General features: G+C 44.5%; 1 protein-coding gene across 26 annotated transcripts in view; it reads right to left on the reverse strand.

Moving 5' to 3' along the window:
- Nucleotides 1-22,936, reverse strand: part of TCF7L2 (transcription factor 7 like 2) — a 171,209-nt gene extending 148,273 nt beyond the window's left edge. For 11 of the 26 annotated variants that reach the window (XM_064717458.1, XM_064717447.1, XM_064717446.1 and 8 more), the window contains exons 1-3: nt 22,111-22,649; nt 21,713-21,779; nt 21,402-21,526 (exon numbers count right to left, since the gene is read on the reverse strand). In XM_064717458.1, coding sequence (XP_064573528.1) covers nt 21,402-21,526; nt 21,713-21,779; nt 22,111-22,299 — 381 coding nt within the window. In that variant the 5' untranslated portion in view covers nt 22,300-22,649. Of the gene's footprint in view, nt 1-21,401; nt 21,527-21,712; nt 21,780-22,110; nt 22,655-22,749 lie in introns of those variants that run through there. The other 15 variants (XR_010440905.1, XR_010440903.1, XM_064717436.1 and 12 more) reach the window with 8 other exon arrangements.
- Nucleotides 22,937-23,140: the final 204 nt, after the last annotated feature.

Genomic DNA, 23,140 nt, shown 5'->3' on the forward strand with positions numbered 1-23,140 from the left:
ACAAGACTCTGGCAAGAAACCAGGACCCAGTTTTGCAACCATTACTCCTGTCCCACTGAAGGCTGAGGGTATGGGGTAATGTCCCCAGAGCAGACCCTTATCACCCTTACCCACAAGGCAACAAAGCCATCGTATCCCTGGGCAAGGCAGGCACTTTTTGCACGGTGGAGGGGGCAGCAACCTTAACAAGGTGTTTATTTTTGCCAAGCTGGCATGGGAATAGGGCACAGGTGTGCACGTGAGACAACGGCAGGGGTCACAGAGAGAAAAAGTAATAATGACTTCCAGGTTTCAGGATTGCCCGGCACTCCAGAGCCAGCAGATTCCAACTCTTCCAGCTATTCACAGCCAGGAAATACCCTCGCTCTCAGTCATCGCTCAAAATAATAAATATTTATTTATAAATTGCACACAGCCTGTTCACCTAGCACGGGGCTGAACAAAGCAGAAACAAGGGCAATGCAACCCCAGAATACCTGCAGGAACAAACAGGGATCACAAGTTCCATATACACACACTCAGTACCAGGAAGCATCACCAGCATCCAAGAAATTATGAAGACAACTGGAAAATTTCTCCGGGTTTTACATCTATCCTCTCTTCCAAAACAGAGAGATCTTTCCCAAGTCATAATCCCTCAAAAGAGGAGACTTCCTACTCTATCACCAAGCAGGCTCAGCTCCAGCCATGGAGCACAGGTGCCAGGCTCTCATCCTGGCACTAAAGGAGATGGGCGCTGACGGTGCCCTGGATGCAGCACTGGGTAGAGCACAGCCAAAAGTCTACACAGGCAGCAGGAACTGAGTGGAGCCCCCAATAAGTGGTAATATTTTTTTTTAAATTTCATAGGTCTCAGCTATCACTAGCAGCCAGCACAAAGCCTGAGAGCCAAGCAGAATAACCCATCCTCAGGCCTTTGTGTCCCAGCCTGTCCTGACGGCTTCTGTTGCAAATCAGTTGTGGTAGCTGGAGACGGGACTTGAGACGCTGATTAAACAAAGCTTGCTCTGCTCCTGCCTGACACAGCACTCCCTTGTCCAGAGCCTCATTAACAGGCTCATGGATACCCATCCACTGTGACTGCTAACTCCTCTGGCTGGTGAAGGGCATGCACCATGCTGGCAAGAGGCCGGATCTGAAAAAATTCCAGCTTTTCCAAGCAGTCAGAGCCCTGTCCCAGGGCAGCATGGATCACTGTGCTGGAACCACTCTCTTGCAGCGGGTGAGCTCAGGCAGCTGGCACGGGAGCCAGGCTGAGGTCAGGCTGCTTGGAAAGGGCAAAGGGTACTGGACCAGCCAAAGGGCCATCACAGCTTTTTAGATTTGCTGGTTTGTCCCAGCAAAATCCTCAACAAACCAGCCCCGCACTGCAGAGGGACTCGATTTGGAGACAGAGTGCATCCATACCCCTGTGCAAACAGCCCTGGCCAAAAGCCAACCTGAGAGACCCAGCAGTCAAAGTAGGTCCTGCTTTCAGGGGAAAGCAGAACACCAGAGATAAAGGCTGGTATACAATGGCCCTCTTTAAAATAATAATTGGGAAAAAAAAAAATCCTTAAGAAAACTCTCATCGGCTTCATCAAGGCCAGGATGTGACCCAAGCTTGTGGAGCCGCCCTGAGGGAAGGCAATTAGCCTCACTCAAGGGATGCCAAAAAATTTAGCAGAGCATCCATAATCACCCTGAAATGTTCTCTACTAGCAAAGCATAATGCGTTTATCATTTATTTCTCAATTAAGTGGTGCTTAAATTGACTAGGGAGTGGATTTCTATTGTATATTGATTAGCCAATAAAAATACATTCTAAAGCAAGTTGGCCCACAGACAAGGAACATCCATCCTTCTCCCTCTGCCAAGAAAGGTGTCTTCTTGGTCAGGCTGCCCTACCTTCTCTGCACCTCTCCCAGCAGTTCAGCTCTTGTGCAGAACACTTTTACACAATGAATGAATGAATTCCTAAGGCTACTTGTAAAATTACTAGGCGCAGCCTTGTTAAACATTCATTTGGAGCTAAGACAATACATTAAAAATCACAAAGCAAGCGAGTGCCAAGTGCAGTGCTACCATCAAAGCTAAATAAACAGAACAGTCCATCAACGGCTTATTCCCCCAGCTAACCCCAGACCATCCATCTGCACTCACAGTCTCCCACAGATCAATAGCAAGGCTCATTGATTATAACTGGAACAGGAACATCACACCCTTCTCCTTGCAGGTCAAAAGGCACAATGACTACAAGCCATTAAGTACTTTGTGGCATCATTGGATGACTGTATTTATGCCATGTACGTAGTTATGATTATTGCGTGGAATAATGTTCATCTGTTTCAGCAACAATCTGACAAACTATATTTATGCTGCACCTTTGGCCTCCTTGCTTGAACTCTGCTCAGCAACATCTCTCAGCTGGGACTACTTCTAACACACAAACCCTCCAAACTGCTTTCAAACTACCAATGTTTCTTGGATGTTGTTTTGTTTCAATCTACTACAAAAGGGCATTTTTTTTGCTCTCTGCTCTTCCACCCTCCTCCTCTTCTCCTCCTGCCCCTCAAGCTGTTGGCCAAAGAAAACAAAGGATTTTAAGATACATTTCTTGCGTGCCCTCTGCGAGCACTGCGAGTCTGAAGCGTTACAAAGGTTGGCCCAAGAAGCTGCATTTCACCACCCAGCTGGGGAAGATGCCCCTCAAACCCCAGCAAAGCACACAGGAAACCTCACCACTGCCTACAGTCCCTCAGGAGCTTCCAGGGGGCCTGGCTGACCACCTTGGAATGTCACCTTATAAAAGTGGCCTTAATTGCAGACATTCCCGTGTTGCACTCATATGACAGCTTCCCTATCATTCCAGGGTTGCTGTGTTTTTTATGGACAGCCAGCAGCAGAAATATTAATGCTACTTCTGTATTTCAGAGAAAGAAAAAAAAGCATAGACACATACTTCTATTTTATATATATATATATATATATATATGTATGCACACACACTCATATAAAACCCTTTGCTGTAAACAAAAAGGCTGGTTTGTCTGAAGGTGTTATAAATGCCCTTCAGAGCTCATTTAGTCTGGTCTACATAATCTCACCAATGAATTTGCCACTTGTAAATATTCCAAATTTATGCCAATAAAGTCTTCTCAGAAACCAGACAGCCTATATATGCACACATCTATATAATCCATGCATGGAGCCATTAACATCCGTTGGTGGTTTGTTATTCTTGTGAAAGATCAGCAGGGGAAAAAAGGGAAAGTCCAAACCATGTGTCCTCAGAAAGAACACTGAGCACTCAGCAAGTTGGAAAAGTGGAAGCTCGCACCCCATCCATGAGATGGGGCAGGTTCACACCACTTCTAATTTCAAAACTGAAAGCAGAGACAAGAACGTCAAGGAGAAGGGAGATAAATGATGTCTTGTCACGCTCTCATAAAAGGTCTGGGTACACCTACAGAGCCTTCCTTATGACTGCCATATAAACATTACACTGGAACTGTGTGCAGGAGATTAAACTGGAGCAGAGAGAAGCTTCACATGTGTCATTCTACCAAAGGTTATTTTAGGATCAGCTTAGAAGCTGAGTAGTGGGTGGCAGCTGATTATATTACCAGAGGCATATCTAAATATCATGGGCCCATCAGGATCTCTCATAAAGGGTTGTGGCTGCACTGGAACTTGAGCTTGAAGCCCAGCCTGCAGAGCAGTCCCCTTCCCCAGGGCTGTGGCAATCCTCCCTGGGCGTGAACTTCCCTCAGAGCAGGACACACACAGACAGCACAAGCACTTTGGCTTAAAAGCCACTTTATTCAAGGAATAACGTCAAGGGACATACCCCTGACTCAAGCAGCATTTTCCCAGCCAGGACCACTCTGCTGCCCTATGAACCCTGGTGGGCCACCATAAGCACAAAGAACACTTGGGCACAGGGCACATCCAAATATCACACGGACAGTCCTACATGGCCAAGCCACCACCAAGCTGTATTATCCCACAAGCCAGCAGCAAGCCACAGTTTTCTTGCTTCTGTGCATGACAAGTCCCAGCAGTCAGCTACCTCTGGAGTTCCAGCTGCCAGTGGATCACACCATGATGGGAACTGCAGCTGAAGGAGGGCTTTGGAAAAGCACAGCCCAGCTTACCACGAATCCAGAGGAATGTGTGTAGTGGATTAATCTCTGCTTATATAAGAAGAGCCTGTGTTCTCCCACATAAGCACCCACCTTCACAATCTTGAGTCAGAAACCAAGGCTACCTAGTCAGAGTCATGGCCATGGCTTGAGATGGCCAAGCAATGCTGCCAGTCCTGTCTTCAAATGGCCTAATTTCAGGTGATTTAGAGGAAACCACACAGCTTATTCATACAGACAGTGACCACTGAGCACAGCACCTTATGGCAGTGCTTGTTCTCACACACAGACAGGCAGGCCCTCCCTACAAATAATCCTCCAAAACAACTAAAAAATAATCATGATCTTGATTCTCAAATATTGCCATGACCTCAAGTTTGCAGAAAAAGAAATCTCAATATATACCTAAAATATATACGTGTGTATTTACATATATTAAATAATGCATATATCATCATTACAATAATATTATAAATATTGGTGTTACATAGATTATAGATGTTGATGTTATATAGATATTAACATCTATTTTAATATATAACAGATCTTAACAGTTTCCTATCAATTTCTTCCAGATTTCTGCACTAAACCCCTGGTTCATAATTAGCTCTATTTAAATATTTTCAAGGCTTAAAGCACAGTTTCTTGGTATTACTTGTATAAAATGTGCAAATATTTATTGAAGCTTTTAAAGAGAAGTTTATGTTGAAAATTAACCATTACCCTGAAAAGTAGCTAATTATATCTTCATAAATTTGTAACTGTTAAGCCATCCAAAACACTACCAAAAAGCCAGCTTCATTTTCGTTCAGAGGGAGCTCCTCTCCCATTTCCAACTGTTCCAACTGTTGGTACCTATGACTACATTGATGTGCCCAGTTGATTAAAACCAAGTATTTCTACTGCAGTTCTTGGATGAATCACTCTGTCAGGCTCTGCAGGCCCAAAGTATGAATTAAATCTGAAATCTGGGCCTCAGTTTGGGTGGGCAGTATTCCTTAAAGTTGTAAAAGCACTCAAATAACACCACATGTTAACAACACAACTGCTCCTCTGGCTTTGTCATCTGACAGGACATCTCTCCTTGGCTTTTTTCAGCACAGGAGGCCCGTTCATCACAGGAGGCCACATTCCCCGGATTTTCCCTGAACACGAGTCAGAATCAGCTGACACTGGACCTGACTCTTTGTCTGGATCAGAGAGAACAAGATGCCACCCAGTGCCCACCCTGCCTGCTCAAGCATTTCCAGTAAAGGGAAACATCTCACTACAGTAGCAGAAAAAAGTAATTTAGCTGCTCAAAAGGGGTCTCCGGTGACCCCACCTAGCAGCTGTGCAACAAACTAAACACAACATACGCTGCAGTGAGTGCATTTAGCATGGAACAGGCCAAATGATACAAATTTCCAAGGCAGGCACATAACTCTGCTGATAAAGTAAGAAATGAGTGCAAACAGCAGAAATTAATACAATCTCTATTGGTAAACACTGAGGAAAGGCAAATCAACACCAGTTCCATCTTCTCTTAGGTCAGTGTACACAGACTCATACAAAAAGAGATCTTTTTTTTAATTAATTTCCTCCCTCTACTTCAATAACAAGTCTATAACTTGCATCAGGAAAATCCACACAACTGCAAGGGCAAAGAATCACCATAACCACTAACTTACACCACCTGCCAGAAATAAGATCACCTCAACAGTTTGCAATTCAGAGGTTAATCTTCTTAAAGTTTTAAGACAAATCACTACACATTATCCTACTGCAACTACACTCTTTGGCAGGAGAAGGTCACATCACCCACCAAAGAGAAAAATACCTATCTCTAGTGGTTCAAACCATGGCACATCATTGAAGGACTATTTTTAGCCACCTTCCAGACAGCCTCAAATCAGTGAGAAATATCTCTTTCCAAAGTTTAAGTTAGCCTTTAATAAAGAACTCTGATTGTTTCCCCAGTATAAGCCAGGCTGCCTGACATTGCTTGGAGGGTAACTCATCCTCCTCCAAGCAGAGGTACAACCACAACTCCTTTAGTGCATAACCAAGCGAGGCAAATACTGATTTCTTTCTTGATCAAACAGTCCCATACCTGAGCCTCCTGTTGTGCCTCTCAGCTGAGTTATTACTCCTTGAAAAAGAACAGCAAGTCACTTCTGAACCATTTCACAGGCAACAGCCTTTTTCTCCCCTCCTACATGAACTGAAATGCCAAATACCAAACCTATTTGTAGCAGTCAGGATTAGTTCTAACAGGAGAACCACTGAGAGGATAAACTGATCTGAACATTTATCTAATTGCTAACCATCATTCCTACTCATTAGTTTATTGTACCCCAAATGCACAGAGTACTTAATGTAATAGAGAAAGTTTGACCTGTGCCTGGAGGAACTCCCAAGAGTAGGAAAGAAACTGAAATAAGATGAAACTGTAAGAGAAACCAATCTCAAGTTGCAACCATTTCTGATAGCAGGAACATGGATCTTGGTTTTCATTCTGCAAGAACCTCTTTTAGCTGTTACTGGAACTACCCCAAAGAGAGATAACCCTCAGTCAGATAATCAGGAAGTTACACAAAATGTAAATCTCTGCATCAACATCACAGAATACCAAGAGGAGATGTCCTACAGGCCCTAGCACTAAATGCTCCTGGCTGTTTTGATGTTCTTGCCATCTCTGAAGGTTGCTCTGGAGCCATGAGACAGCAAGTCACCTTTGGAAAGTACAGACACCTTCATCTTTAGAGGAACATCATCCTGGGAGCCAGACATCCCAACTGTGCCCCTACCAAACACAGCACAGCCACGTGAACACAGCCCTAATGCAACTTGCTGATTGCATCAGAACATTGCAGTTGGGGCTGGTGATTGCTGGCACCACAAACCACCCCAGTGTCCCAGCACCTCAGCCCCATGCAAGCACTCAGGCTGAGATGTGATCACTCTGAAGGCAATCAGTGTGCAAGATCATTACCAACCACCTCGTGCAGCCATACCTTGAAAAGTGACTCCATGAAAGTGGTATGAGGGTGAGGTAGGGAGGAAAGAGGAGTGTAGTGTTTATTTCCTTCTAACTTTCCATTTCATATGCATTCAGTGCCGTGTCAGAACACGTCCAGACATTTATTCCCCTCCCCATTTACTCTTCCTCCCAATCCTTGTCCTACAAATTTTTTTTAGGATCAGAAAATTAAGCTGAATTCATTTCTCTTTCTTATGCACACAGAGTAATAAAAAAAGACACTGCAATCCAAATCCTGCACTTGTGTACACCTGTGTTAACCCCATTGTCCTCAAATTATTCCCTTAACAATGGCTGTGGGTTTGTACAGGTGTAGAACAAGTCCTGCAATTAGAATTTAACAAACAATTCCAACAGCAGAGAAAAAAAAAAAAGTGAGACTTCAGCTCACTCCTTGTGGTATCAACTAACATATTCAAGTAGCAGGGGGGGGAAAAAAACACAAAATCAAATTTCAAAGGTATTTAGGCATGTGCAGATGCTGGCAGGAAACTCAGGAGATTTCCAAATACTGCCCATTTTCTACTTAGATCCACAAACCAGAGCAGTAGCACAGAGTAAATGAAGTTGCTTCTCATTTGCACCATTTTTTTCAGTACTCTCTTTAGCCTCCTTCCTGCTTCACCAAGTATTTTGCTTCCAGAATAAACTTTAAGTTTCCTCATGGGATCACTATTTAGGCCATGATCCTACAAGCCCAAAAGCACAGACCCAGCTGGGCTGAGGACAATTCCTCAGAGGGCTGGAATGGAGGAAAGCCCAGAGCGTGTGCAGGACCAGGGCTTTGCACCACCAGTGCCTAGGAAGGGAAGCATCTCCAAACTGCTTCTCCAGTCAGAAACAGCACCAAGAGCAGGCAGAGAAGCAAATCGGGGCCAGGCAGGAAAGCAGGACTGAGGAAACGTCACACAACAAGAGGAGGACATCAGCTGCTTTGTGTTGCCACCTCAACTAAACTTGACAGCTGCTCTTCCAGACTGAGCTGGATTTTACACAGCTGAAAGACCAAATAAAAGCTTTCTGTTGCTGTCATGAGCTCTGGCTTGCAACCACCACTTCAAATCAGCTTCCTCCAGCCCTCTTTCTCCATGCACCAGCCAGGACATAGACTACAGACCTGGTTAGGCTTTGTTGTGATGGATAACTTGGTCACAACAGCCGAATGGGAAATGTTATCAGCTGGCAAATAAATGAGATTGGTGACTTTACAGGGCCAGCAATTATTCCCCAGTCACACAGAATTACTACAGAGAACTCCACACTGAAGATATGCCCATTAATGACAAATTACCAAACCAAGAAATCAATTACCAGCTGAGAAAATAATGGACAAGGGCTTAGACTGAGAAAGCCACTTTCAAGAGAGGTCCATCATTTGCAACAAGTACATTCTCAACAACAGTGGGTCCTGGTACAATTAGTCCCACACTGGTACTCTTTCAGGATGGCAGACATCACAACTTGTCTGCAAACCATCAATGGCTGGGACAAAATAGCATCATCTAAAAAAGGAGACACTGTTCAACCTGACTGTGGCATTGTCCAACACACAAACCCCACTCTGTGCTCCAACACTGCACAAGCAATTCAATCAGCATCACTTCCAGGAAAATCAATGTCTCCCAACTCCTCTTTGCAACTCCAAGACAACTTCCCCATGATCAGAAAGCCCTGCCATATTCACACACCGTGCTCACAGATGAGGCAGCTGAGCTAGAGGAGCACCTGCTGCTGAACTTTAATAGGCATTTTTGAAGTGCAACCTCCAAGACAAGTAGTTTTTCCATAGTTTTTCATGTTTGGGCACAACCATGTAAAAAAAAGAAGTCTGCTTTTTGCTCAAACATAAGGAAACTAGCCAAATTCTTCATCATCATCATTAAGTGGAAAGTAATTGAAGAGGGATGAAGGGGAAAAAAAAATCAAACCACACACGAACACATGATCTCTGAGATACAATATTCACAGCCATGGCTATTTAACAAGGTATCCATAATCAGCAACAAGATCTTCCTTTACCCTCTGGGCCATGCCTTAGGAATTCACCGCACTTGCTGGCTGATCCCAGGTCTCCAGAAGAGAAGAGGGGAGGAGACAGACAGCACTCACAGGGTGCCAACAGAACACCTGACCATGCCAGAGGCCTTCCAGGCAATGTGACACAGAGAAACACAAGGCAGGGTGAAGACATTGGCCTAAATGGCTCCTCTCTCCCTCCCTCTGCACTCAGATGTGCATGAAAGGGAGAAACATAAACTGACTAAATTATTAAGTAAATTAGCCAAGGTTGCCAGCTCCAAACCTTAAAGTGGAGATCCTACATAATTTTGAGGAATTGTCTTCAGCCCAGCTGGTTCTGTGCTTTTGGGCTTTTAGGATCATGGCCTAAACAGTGATCCCATGAGGAAGCTTATAAAGTTTATTTTGGAAGCAAAATACTTGGTGAAGCAGGAAGGAGGCTAAAGAGAATACAGAAAAAATTATACTATACTATTATACTTCCAGGCAATGTGATACAGAGAAACACAAGGCAGGGTGAAGACATCGGCCTAATGGCTCCTCTCTCCCTCCCTCTGCACTCAGATGTAGAGGTGAATGAAGGGGAGAAACACAACACTGACTAAATGATTAAGTAAATTAGCCAAGGTTGCCAGCTCCAAACCTTAAAGTGGAGATTCTACATTATTTTGGGGAGAACAAATAAAAGGCAATCACAGAACCTAAGCAGCCTATTTAAATGGAACTGAAATTACCAACATTACACCCTGGGTGATTACTTAAGAAACTCAAGGATCTTGGTATTTTCTTTTCTTCAGAAGTAAAGGCATACAGGAAATTCAGCAGTCACATTTTCTTCCTGGGGCAAGAACACCCACACTGCTCAGTCACTCATTCACTCCCATTTTTCTCTGTGCAGTGTCTGACCAAGAGGAGCCCAGACCGAGTCCTCCAGACACTCCTGCATCGTGCACAAAAACAATCCTGATTTTCACAGTTTTATTTGGCTTGCTCACAAGACTCAGTCTCATGTATCCACGGGCCTGATCCTTCTCCTAATAAGAGCAATGGCAAAACTCCAGCTGATTCAGTAGTTCTGGACAGACCTTGCAGCGGCAAGAGGATAAACTTTAAGGGCCCAAGCCTTATCCATTCACTTTTCTTGCTTCCACAAGTAATCCTTTTAAAAATAATGGGACTGCTCTGAAGAGTCAAACATGCAGGACTGAATGAGAGCAGAAATCAACAGAGAAATAATATTTGGGGCTCCCCCTCCACCAAAGCACAAGTGCATTTTCCCAAGCGTCCTCTTATTCTGGTAAGTCAAATGACAGAACTAAAAAAACCCAACCAAACAAACAAAAAAAATTAAAATAAAAATAAAAGCAAAATGCCAAAAAATGCCATTGAAGGCAGGAAGAAGAAACCTAAGTCCTTCTTCTTTTTAAACACAGACAATCAAATGATGAGTAGCTGAAAATGTGGCCACACACACACACTTCTTCATATACACATACATACACAGAGGCAGTTCATCAGAAGTGAATCGGAGAGAGAAAGATGAATTTGAACCCTTTATCCCCTGTCCTTTATAAAGGCTGCCACTCAGTAAACGGAGATTGCTCTAATTACTGTGACAATTCTGCACCCCGTTCAAACAACTTTTGTGCTCTGGACAGGTTTCTCCGCGAGTTTGAAATTCTTGGCCTGAGAACCACTCTTGTCTAAAAGAGGTTTCTCGTTGCAAACGCAGAATGCAACACTAACAAGTTGTCCCTCTTTTCAGCTCCTTTCATTCTCCTCTTTTCCAACTGCCTGATTCAGGGCTTAATGGAAACTTGTCAAGGCTTTTCTTCCCACAAACCCTGTAGAGCCCCAAGGCAATCTGTGCACAGAGCAACCACAGGAATCTCATATTGTCAATTAAAATTGAATAGACACCTGATAACCAAGTATGTGTTCAAGGATAACATACATTACATGCATATACACAGATGTACCTGTGTAGCCAGTCCAATGCCAACATTTGGGCACACCAGCAGCACAGCAACTCACTACTTCCCATTTACAACCTCCCAGTGACACCCAGGTTCTAGTTTTCACTTTTTCATTCCATATTTATTAAATTTAATTTCACTCTTATGAAATAAAAAACAAAGTACTTTCAAGTACTGTAGTCGAGCAACAGAATACAATGGAAAACAAACTAAGTACATGTACCAAGCACTTGGCCTTTAATAACCCTGGGGATTGTAAAGATATTTAGCTGCTATCCAGATAAAATAAGCTCTGTGGATATTCTTTACACAGTGGTTTGTGACCAATGCAGCAGTTATGTTTGTGACTAGCTCCTGTAAGTACCTTCTTTAATTTTAATTGACACAGACATCATTTAAACTACATTTTTATGACGTAGTTGAAGAATTAATAAAAATCCCATGGGAGAATGTAACAGGGATTGAAGTAAACTGAGACATTTGATTAATAATAATAAAAATCTCAAAAAACCTGACTTCCAGACAGACAACTATAATCTGTAACTCCACTGAAAGGGAGAAAACCTTCCTATTAATGTCCCACAGAAAACAAAGATAGAAACACTAACTGCCATCTTATTCTTCTGATGTGTTCATTCAAGGTCATACCTTCCCTTGGATTCTTTAATATTGGCAAACATTTATAATAGAGCAGTTTCAATAGCTGTCTGTTCAGCCTGGGTGTAGATCAATGCATCATCCATACGCTGACTTCCAGACCTTGCCTATGTCAGAGTAGTGGTCCTGCTTTTATAAATCTCTTAAATCTAATTAAACCAATGCAAACCTCTTACTGTCTATGCTCCCAAACCAGTTCACTCATTTAACCAAGTTAAAATTATTCAGGCTAGGGTTAAAAGCAGTTCCGAGAGAACCTTTATTAAATATTACTATCAGTTAAAAACAGAAATCAGTGTAGCAGCTTTTCTCCAGAACAGAAAAGCCTATAGTCTCAGACTTTTCCAGATCATTATTTAAGGAGTCACTGATTCCAGTGGGAGTTCGGATGTGCTCCAAGAGGTACGCCTCCACCTTTTCTTGCTCTATTTTTTCCTTTCTTAAAATAGGACAATTTGTTTCTATTGTATCAACATCCAAGAATCTCTCATATTCTCCAGAATGTCCTTTTGCAGTATTTTCAGATTGGCAATTTCTATTACTTTATTACTTCCCACACCCTCCTTTTGGAATGGTTTTTTTTGGGTGTTTTTTTTTTTTTTTTTTTTTTTTGTGTCTCTGCTGCATCACCACCAGTAGTGAATTAAGCAGCAGAGAATGATTTTGTTGTATACAGCATCTCTCATGCCACAGATAGTTTGGAAAGACCTAGAAAGCTGTGAGATACACACAAGTTGAGCACATTTATATATTCATACTTGGTAGCCAAAGTAATGTAATTGTACTTCCAATGGAGCCTAGGGCACTAAAACCTGCTCTGCCAAGAGGGGAGAACAGTTATGCAGGACTAATTGTGTCAGCAGGAAGAACAAAATGGTCAAGTCCAACAAGAGTCCCTCCTGAATTCAGCTTCACTCCCTAACTGAATGCTGGCAGGAGTTTGGTACCCCAAACATCTGACCCCGAAAAGAAACTGCCCTCCCATCTTCTCCCTCCTTGCACTCCCTCCACCAAGCAGCAAAGGCATTTCAAACAACATAAATCCATTCTCCATTCAAAGCCTACTTGGCTCCTATAATTTCTATCATTTTCCTGTCATCATTTCTTCTTTGCTGAAGCCAGCAGCATATGAGTCAGAGAACAATCATTAACTTTTACAACTTCCATACAAATCCACCTACTCGTATTAGAAAAGCAGAACTGACATGCAACACAGCCTGGGACCAAACCCTGATCCTGCCAGGATGCTCCACACTTCTGTGGGAAATACTGCAGAAGCAGGAGCTCATTCAAGAATACACCATTGGAAATGCAACTTGACTTCTCCCAGCCTCCCCCCCTCCTCCAGGAGCAAAGGACTATGATGAAGGAGCTATACATCAATATCATATTTAGTTGAGTTTGGCATTCTCAACGCCTTCATCCACTTTTGAAGAACTTGGCCATTGGTTCAAGACACACGGGGCCTGATGCAAAACCCTTCGTTATTAATAGAAGCCTTTTTTCCACTGACTTCAATGGATCTTGGACCAAGCCCAAGGAAGACAAGATTTCACAGCAGTAAGAGTGACACACATTCTCCACATTGAAAAAAAAAAAGGCAAAAGAAACAATACGAAGCATTTACGATGTCAATCTGTAGCACACAGTTTTGTTTGTGTTTTGCTTTTTTAAAATAGGCTCTAGGCTGTTAGATTCTGAAGGTGGAAGGAAGCACAGGCAGATATGAAATGCTATGGTGAGATACATAACAATCCCAGTACCTCCCTCAACTAGGATATAGAGGCATCCTCTACCACAACATTTCTTGTAAGTTGCTGTAGCCACACTTGAAAGTGTCCCAGCACTATAAACTCCTCCAGTAACAGCTACAGTATTACCCATGATGAATTAATTTATATTAATATGGCTATCACGCGCATTTCCATATGAATCCCATTGTTCTGGAATATTAATAAAAACCTTACTAAGTGAAGTAACATGGTACCCCTACACTTAGTTTAAGGATATTTAAAATAAATACATTTAGAACAAAATTGCTAATATCTTTAGTTTATCAAATTTGGCACAGCAAGCAGAAACCCAGCTATCTTCTCAGTACGTATTTATAGCATCACCCGTTCCCATTCATTCTGCATTTTCTTAGAGAATCTGCTGTACCCTACATCTGCAATTCATTGACTTTACAATTTACCACATGTTGAGATGGAGAGGTCTCAGCTCCATTTGAATCACTGCACAAATATGCAAGTGATTTATCGTTTTAAAACTAAAGACTGCAGAAGAACGACTCCACTTTTCCTGAACATTACTCCTTCTGGCAGACCATGAACAATTACAGCGCGTACTAATTAAGCTCTGTAAATGTGCTGTGCCCTGCTAATGCCTACCAGGCCTCAAATTTAGTTGCATGAAGCCAAACTTCAGCCAGAGACTTAACTCATTCAGCACTGCCCAGTTGCCTGAGCGTGACCCCACAAAGAATAAGGGTCGAGGGTTTAGCCAACCTAAAACAAAGGCGTGAGACTGAACAGATTTTTGCCGGAAAGAATCACAGGGGGGAGATGCTGGAGGGGGTGGGAAGCATCTTGGGAACGAGGGGAACATCCTTGTTGATAACCTGTTAAAAAGGTACAATACCACACCAGCTTTGCAGCGCAGTGCTGGGGGATTCGGATCTGTCCCTGGGGGCTAATAAGTCACAGCGCTCCATTGATTAGGGAAATGCATAAAACCTTCAACAAAACTGTACAGCTATTTGTGGAAGAGCTGAATTGACAGCCCCCTCTTTTTTTTCTTTTCTTTTTTTTTTTTAAGTCAGGCTTTACATGGCTCTAGAAGAAAAACATATGTCTAAAGGAGTGCAGCTTTCCACCACACACATAACCCTGCCTTTTTCTTAAATTAGTCTCCAAGCACAACAGTAACCTAGAGGGAACCCGAAATCAACTGCTGGAGAAATTAAAGCTAAAAGTAACACCTAGGCATATTTGAGTAATCACATTATCTTGTTAAAACACACACACACACCCCCAGCACAGACAAGACCGCAGCACTTCAAATCTGACGGTCCACTCTACAAAGCCTGTGTAATGGGGAGTGAGCTGAGAACAACGAGCTCCGCTGAGCCAAGCACTGTTTCTTCTCGGGCCCCAGACTCTCCTGACACTTAAGAGTCAATCCCCAGATCCCAAGCTTCCCCTCCAACCATCCATTCAAATACTGGCGTTTCCCCCGCCCCCCCCCCAAGTTTCTACAATTTCTCCTCCCGCTCCAACATCCCTCCTTTGTCCTCCAATTACTCTCCAGTGGCCCCCCTGCTCCCGCAGTGCCTCCCCCCAGTTAACCCCTCCCCAAACACCACCCTGTGCACGTCCCCCTGCTCCCCTCCACGCTGACCTACTCGTCCATCCCACATTGTCCCTTCCAGCAGGACACAGGGCTTCTCCCCTAAAAACTGCCTCTAACCTCAACATCTTCATTCATTCAGTGCATGTTTTCCCTTAACGTGGGCTTTTGCTGCTTTCTAAGAGGCCCTGTTTTGTACACACAAACCACTCTAATATCTGTATTTCCAAGCATCCTCCTCCTGCATAAAACCCGAGGCAGCTTTTTCTTTCGTCCCCAGCTCAGCGGCATGTGAGAAAATTAAAGGACATTTCCAGGTGTCATCTGTCTTTAAATGTTTGCTTGTGCCGGTATCTAGGAAATGCTGCACGATACTGCTGAGACCTCTGTAAAGGACATGAGCTGTGCTAAACTTCTTCCCTCCTTCAGCCCGGCTGCATCACCCACTGCCCAGCCTCTACAGCACCACAAGCGTTAATTATAAACTTCAGAGCCTACGTAACAAAAAAAAAAAAAAAGAAAGCACAAACATAAAGCAGCGGTTGGGAGGAGCAGCAGAAATATTCTTCGCTTTTAGGTGGGGAGAGAAAGGATTTCCATATCTCCCCCACACACCCCCAGCACCACACTTCATCTCTCATTGCTTATAATTAGTGAAAGAAATTTGACCCACTGCCAGTGTCTGTGGACCTTGGATATTATAAGGCCAGCGTGGCGTCAAATATCTTAACATTCATAAGTGTTATAGGCTGTAAATAAACCCCGTGGATTTATGACCCTGCCGTGCTTGCCAGCAAACGACTGTGGCACATTTCTTTCAGCAGACCTGTCGAGGTGCAAGTTTGCCTTTGGTTGTAAAATTAACCATTTCCTTCACAAATGTGCCCAATTAAAAGTCAAAGTTTTAAGGCTTACTTACATATTTGCCAGGACGTGGGACTAAGGAGACACCCAGAGAACACAGCTTTAAACATCCCCCCAAACCTCACAACTCCCTCCAAAGCAAAACTTCTCACAACAGCCCCAATGTGCAAGGAAAGTGTCTGATTTCACCAAAAAGCCCTGAAAAAACCCCAAGCTGACGACCCGGCTGCTGTTCTATTTCTACGTGCCTATGGCCAGCCCTCATTTTTGGCTGCTCTGAGGCTGGGGGGAGCAGGCGTCTCCCCCCAGGCTGTGCCTGGAGAAGGATCTCCTCCCTTCCCCCAGGATAATGTCATCTGCTTCCTGTGTAGGAGAGCATTTGCTAAATCCAGGTTGTCTCATGCTTAACTGCCAATAATCCAACTTCCACATAACTCCCAGACAGCTGGGAAAAGGTCCTTAGAGTTTTTAGTCATGGTACAGAAACACACGTCCACACAAAAAATCTGCAGCTGTCCTTTTTCTCTACACCACATTTTTTATCTGATTTTGGGGCCCACTCATGAAAGTCTTGACAAATTTAAAACATTTTTACCTACATTCTGGTTTACAAGCGCCAGTGAAAGCTGCAATATATTCCTTCCCCCCCTCCATCTTCAGCTGACAAATCAGCACATACTTGCTTGAACAAAAAAATGAAGGGGAAGAAGGGAAAAAATAAACCACACCACCCTCTTCAACATCCTCAGTCGTTTGTATGAATGCATTCAAAAAACCTGGAAAGGCATCTACTGTATTTTTTTTACACTACAGATCAGCCACTGGTGCACCTATTAAAATTGTTCGATTTCCAAAGCAAATATTATTTTTAATGAAGTGCAGTCCTGCAATTATCCTGTACACTCAAGTAACAGTACTGCATTATATTGTTTTGCAAGGTCCCAGAAACATGAAACTTTTCTCTAACTAATTTTCATAGACCCCTGAAGAGAAACTGTTGGAGTAAGCAATGCAGCATTTGCTCCAGAATAAAATCTTATCAAGGAAAAAAAGAAAGAAAAAGACGGGGGAAAAAAAAGAAAAAAAGAAAAAAAGCATAGCATAAAAAATAAATCAGCATCTTTACTGCAAGTAAGTTAACAAACACAGTCTGTTTGCCACTGTATACCAGCCATGCTAATGCTATAGCAGAGTGATTCAGCAATCTACCTAATTAAGCACGAGCAAAGTTTCTTTTATGGAGGCTCCATTTGATTTACACCACAGGATCATCAGTTCTTATTTAACAGCTTGTTTTTACACAAGTCCAGAAACTTTATTAAGAGCATGTCCATTCATTTTTTTTAAACAAAGCAAATAATTCACTCTCCACTGAATAGCTCTGTATCATAAAGTACCAAAGTGCTGACATATTAAGTTGTATCTACATTATTAAACTAGTTGGGGGACATTAATACTATAATCCATACTGCAGACATTAAACCTCAACCATAAAGATTAGTAAAGAATTAATATTGTCACATCGAGACTGAAACCTTAACACTCCAGCCATAAATATTTCTGAAGGAGATGAAAAACAATTAGCATAAACACCAAAGAAGGGCAAGAACACCTGTTCTTTTTCAGGGCGATAAGCATTTTATTGTTCTCTATTTAAAATGTAATGACCTGTGTAATTACAGTAATATTACATTGTATTGCAAGGGCTTGGAATGTCACACTTTGAAAAGTGTTGTCAAAACAATTGGAGGGAGGGGAAAAAAAAAAAGGACCACCATTAACCCTTCACACCCCAGGGTCTAAAGCTTTTGTAATACGAAGGATTACATTGTTTGATTCAGTAGATAAAGAAAAACATCAATTTTTCAGGGCAATTAATAAAAAAAATGTTTCCTCCTAAACATAAAAATCAAGGCGATGGGGCTGATCTCCAGCACAGCTATTCCCGACTCCCAAACTTTGGGGCCAAACATAAGCTTATCCCTACAGCCTCACTCAGCCAGCAACAACTCAGGGGAAAGGAAGATGCAACAGCACTAGTAAAAATAAGAGCATCTGCCAGCAGGGTTTTCTCACATTACACTGCATATATTTGCTTACCAAAAGCATTAACCAAGCTCCAAATTTAAGCTAAAAATCAAGTACACCACTTCTATGTTTTCCAACTCTGAAAGGAAAACAGTCTCCTTTATTACCCACAACATGCAGCCACCCCAGTCCCTCCACAAGTGCAGGGATGGAACTGGTGCTCTCAGATGCGTCACTTCAGTACTATTTGACTAGACCTCTACTTAATAACATCTATTCTCATAAGCCCACCACAGTATTCTATCAACAGCAAGATTAGCATGCAAAAAATCTTTGATTTTTAAAAATAAAATTATTCCTATCAACCTTGATAAAGAGTTTGCAGTATTTAAAGCGTTATCCTTGAGAATAGATTATTCCTCATAAGCAGATTTTATGATGTTTCATAATTCTTCACATTCCTGAAGCAGTAAAGGAGAAATTGCTGCCCACAAGTTTGCTCTTGATCAGACAATTACAGGTACATTTAAAAAACACAATAATCCCACTCCACCCCCAAATAAAGCAACAAAAAAAATCCAGGAAAAAAAAAAACCACAACAAAAAAACCACACCCACAGACTTTTAAGATTGTACAACAGCAAAAGGAAAAGAAAAACAATTTTGCTACGTATCTGCATCACCTCTTTACCTTGCATGCTCTGACACTCAACAAATATGGCTCCAGGAAAAACTACATAAATAAAAATAAAATTCGTAATTATGCAGAAGCATCTATACCTTTCCAAAGCGCATTTAAAAATAAAATAAAATCAAACAGGAAAGAGAAAGATCTAGTTCATCTGGAATTGAAAGCTGGTACAGCAGAGAACTAGAATCCACCTAAAAATAGTGTGTGACAGACAACAGCTATCCCGCTGAATCTTTATAATATTCTGCTCTCAGGCCTAAATAAACAACTTTAATTTTTCCTGGCTATAATTAAGTGGCAGGCAAACAAACAAGAATACGGAATGTGAAAGAATAAGGTTAAGAAGATAGGAGAAGGTTGCTGGAGCCTGGATGTGGAAATAAGAAAATTGCCTATTGAGTGTGGAAATATCCTTTCAGAATTCATCTGATAACACAAGCAGGCCACCTGCTATACCAACAATAAACCAACCTGTAAGCTTTTGTACAGCACCTTTAATTCACACGGACCCAACATTCCTATGGAGGCCTTTTTTAGCGGTGGGGGAGCAAGGGGAGGAATGCTCCAGGAGAGCTGACTGCTGAAGAACCCTACCCCACATGCTAAGGGAAAAGGGATCTGTAATAAAGGTAATGAGGAAAAAAAGAGCTGGAGCTGGTGTAAGAAAAACGCTTTAAGAAAAAGGCAGCAGAGGTGTGCTTCCGATTAGTCTGCACTTGGAACAGTGGAATGCACTGAAGGTAAAAAACGAGGGAAAAAAAAAAGGAATACAAAGCTACAAAGCTTCACAATTCGTAACAAAGTGATTTGGAACAAAGATTGTTTTGCCATCTGGATTCTGGTACTTATGGAATTTGGAATTTATCACCATCATCCATATACATGTGGGCGACCATATTCAAAAGAAAAAATATAATGCATTCAGCCCCTGAATTCCCCTCCCCATCATTACAATTGCAAACTGCAGTCACCCCTCTGCTACTGTCCCAGAAATCACCTCCTCACAAAAAGAGCCTCACAAGCTTCCAAAATAAAACTCTGCCACAGCCCTAAACATATGCAAAGTCAGAAAACCTTCCTCACAACCTCCCTGTCACTCTACATTTACTAATCTGTGTCTACTGACGTTTTACTAAGTGAAAACAAGACTGACCCGATGTTTAATATTTTAATGCTTTAAAACACTTGTAGATCTGATATACTGAAGTTGTCCAAGCCCTCAGTCATTAGTACGGCTTCAACATCTACCCAACAGTAGATCTATTATTGTAAATCGCTATCTCGTGTTACCACAAGGAAAAAAAAAAGTGTATAAACACACATGGTGATGGTGGGAACGCTTCAGACTCAGAAACACTCTGAAGAAACAAAACAGCAACGCTAAAGCCATCGGTAGGAATCAGTGGTGTTTGGAAGTCCCAGTGGATTTAAGCATTCAAAATGAAAAATTTTTAAACTCTTTTCAAAAGGAAAGGTGACACTTGAGAAATCTGATGTTAGAGTAGAGCACACCGTGGGTGACACTACGAGCGGGGAAAACAGCTGGGACTACAAACCCACCAGCAGACCCCAAAGTTTCCTGGGATCTGGGCTAAACCTCGCTCCAGCTGCAGGCACACGCAGACCTGCACCCCCCCGCCAGTGAACCCCGAGTTAGGGGTGAAAAAAAGAAAAAAAAAGGTAAAAAAACCACCAACAAAAAACCGGACGCTTTCAGCAAATTGTTTTCCTGCCAGCATACTTCCAAGAGGAATTTTTCTCGACTTGTCTGATTATTTTTTGCGCTGCTGTTGTTGTTGCCAGAGCCAAGCGAGGCGAGTTGTTTCCGGACTCAGCCCCGTGCCCCGAGCGCGGCTCCCCCCGCTCCGCACCGGGACGGAGCCGCTCCCCGGGCTCGGCCCCGGCCCCGCCGGGCAGGGCAGCGGCGCTCGGCCCCCGCACGCCGCGGGGCGCGGATCGGGGCGGCCGGAGCGGGCTGAGCCCGGGCACAACTCGCGGCACGCACGGCCCGAAGGGGCACAATGAAATCGCCGCTCACGCAGGCCGGGGCGGGCGAGGGCAGGAGAGGGTTAAGGGGGAGGAAAGGGGAGGGGGAGCCGGCCCAGCCGCCACGGAGGAGGGCAGAAGGCGACGGATCACCATGGAAAACGAGGAGTTTGTGGAGGAGCGGATCTCAGGCTCGGCCAGGAGAAAATAACCCCCCTCCCCAAGGAAGGGGAGAGAAGGGAAAGGGGGGAGGGGGAAAAAAACCCCGCCAACCCCAAACTTCTTGGGTTTTTAAAAATTTCTTTCCAGTTTTGTTTTGAGGCTGAAATAGGTGTTGTTTGGAATTTGTTTGCTTTTTTCTTCCCCGCACCACACCCCCCACAGCGGAGGTTACAAGGGCTCAAAAAAACAAAACTGCCCACAAAACTGAAAGTAAAAAAGAAATTAACAACAAATAAGAAAAAGACAAAATAAGAAATAAACGAGGGGGGAAAAAAAAAGGAATATGGCGAAGTGTAAACAATCCCCCTCCCGCCGCGGCCCGCGGAGTTTGGAAAGTTTGCGGCGCGGGGGAGGGGGCGGCGGCAGGGCCGGGGCGAGCGGGGCACCGGGAGCGCGGCGGCGGCGGGAGCCGGGCAGGGAGCGGGGGGGAGAGGAAAGAGAGGGGGAAAAAAACCGGCACTTACCGTTCTCGCCGTCGGAGAGAGCGATCCATTGGGCAGATACGGGCTGCTGAGGTCGGGGATCATTATAAAGGGATAACCCGGGTATGGTGGGCCCTTAAACAACCCTCCATCTTGCCTCTTCGCAGCTAACATGGCGGGGAGACACGAGCGGGAGCGGGGAAGGAAGGGGGCAACAGGGGGAAGAGAAGGGAGGAGAGGGGGGGGGAAGGAAAAGTTTTTTTAGCAAGTGTCCCCAAAAGAGGAGCCGGGCGCCCGGCGGAGGGGCGGCGGTGCGGGGCGGGCGGCGGTGCCGGCCGGGCCCGCGTACTCACCTTCCTCTAAACTTTCCCGGGATTTATCTCTGAAAGTTTCGGACCGAGGCGGGGGCCGCCGCTCCGCCTGGGAGCGAGCCGGGGGTCGGCGTGGGGCAGTCGGGGAAGGGGTAGGTTGGGGTGGGGAGGATGGTTTTTGGGGGGTGTGGGGGAGAAGGGAGAAGAGGAGGAATGAGAGGCGAAAAAGAAGGGAGAGGTGCGGGGAGAAGGTGGAAGGGGAAACAAACAGAACAAAACAGAAGGCATCGTTACAAGTTGGTGCCGCGGAGAAAGTTGGGCGCCGGCGGGAGCGGGACCCGGCACGGCGCCCCCGGCCCCGGCGCGGCCCCGGGCACAGCGCGGCCCCCGCCCGCCCGCCCGCCGCCCCGAAACGGCCCCGCGGGGGGCTTCCCCCGTACCTCCGAGTCTGAGGAGCTGTTTTGATTCGTTTCTGATTCATTGACGAGAGACGACTTGACATCAGCTAAATCCCTCTCCGCCGAGGAGTTCTCGGAGATCTTCTCCTCCTGCTCCCCTTCGTCTTTGAAAGAGATCAGTTCATCGTTGGCGCCCAGGTCGTCCCCTCCACCGCCGTTCAGCTGCGGCATTTTCCTCCTGCTTCACCCCACCAGCAGCAATTTTGCAAAAAGGGGAAGGGGAAAAACAAAAGAAAAAAAAAAAAAAAGGAGGGGAATGGGGGGGGAAAAGGAAAAAGAAGGGGGGGGGAGGAAAGTTTGCACCAAAAAAGAAGAGTCCAAGGTGAAAGTTTCTTTTTTTTCCCCTTCTCTTTCCTCCTGGGGAGGGGAAAAGAGGGAGGAGGAGGGGAGGGAAATGTCTCTTCTTTGCTCCTTTGCACCAGTGACTTTAGGCTTCTTCCTTTCCTTCTTCGGGATTTTCTCTTTCTTTCTTCCCGGGAGCTGCTCGGCGTGCACTGCGCGCACACGCACACCCGCGCACGCACTCGCGGAAAAATTAATAATAATAAAAAATATATAAACCGTGGGGAGGGGGGAGCAGCGGGGGGGAGGGGGGGTTAAAAAAAAAATAATGCAACAAACCAAGCCCAGAAGTCAGCTGTGACGGGGGGGCAGTCGCCGCGGATATGGGGAGCCTGTGCCGCTCGGGTTTGAGTGAGTTGAAGTTGGACTGAGAGCTTTTCAGTTCAAAGGCGGCGCTGATTGACAGATAGAAAAAGGGGGATCGAAATCCGGAGGAACGGAGAAGTCTGGGATCCGGGATTATTGACAGGGAGCGAGAAACACACCAGGCACTTAATGAGATGCAGGAGAGGGCGGGGGCTCCCCGGTGACGTCTGCATAAATAAACAGGTCTGGGGCGCGGGAGGGGGAGGAGGAGGAGGGTGGGGGAAGTAGGAAACTAACAATGATCCTTTTTGGCATGGGAGCGGGAGCGCCAGGGGAGGGCAGCGGGGGCGGGGGCGCCGCTGGG

Source organism: Zonotrichia leucophrys, chromosome 6 (assembly GCF_028769735.1).
Source record: "Zonotrichia leucophrys gambelii isolate GWCS_2022_RI chromosome 6, RI_Zleu_2.0, whole genome shotgun sequence".
NCBI lineage: Eukaryota > Metazoa > Chordata > Aves > Passeriformes > Passerellidae > Zonotrichia > Zonotrichia leucophrys.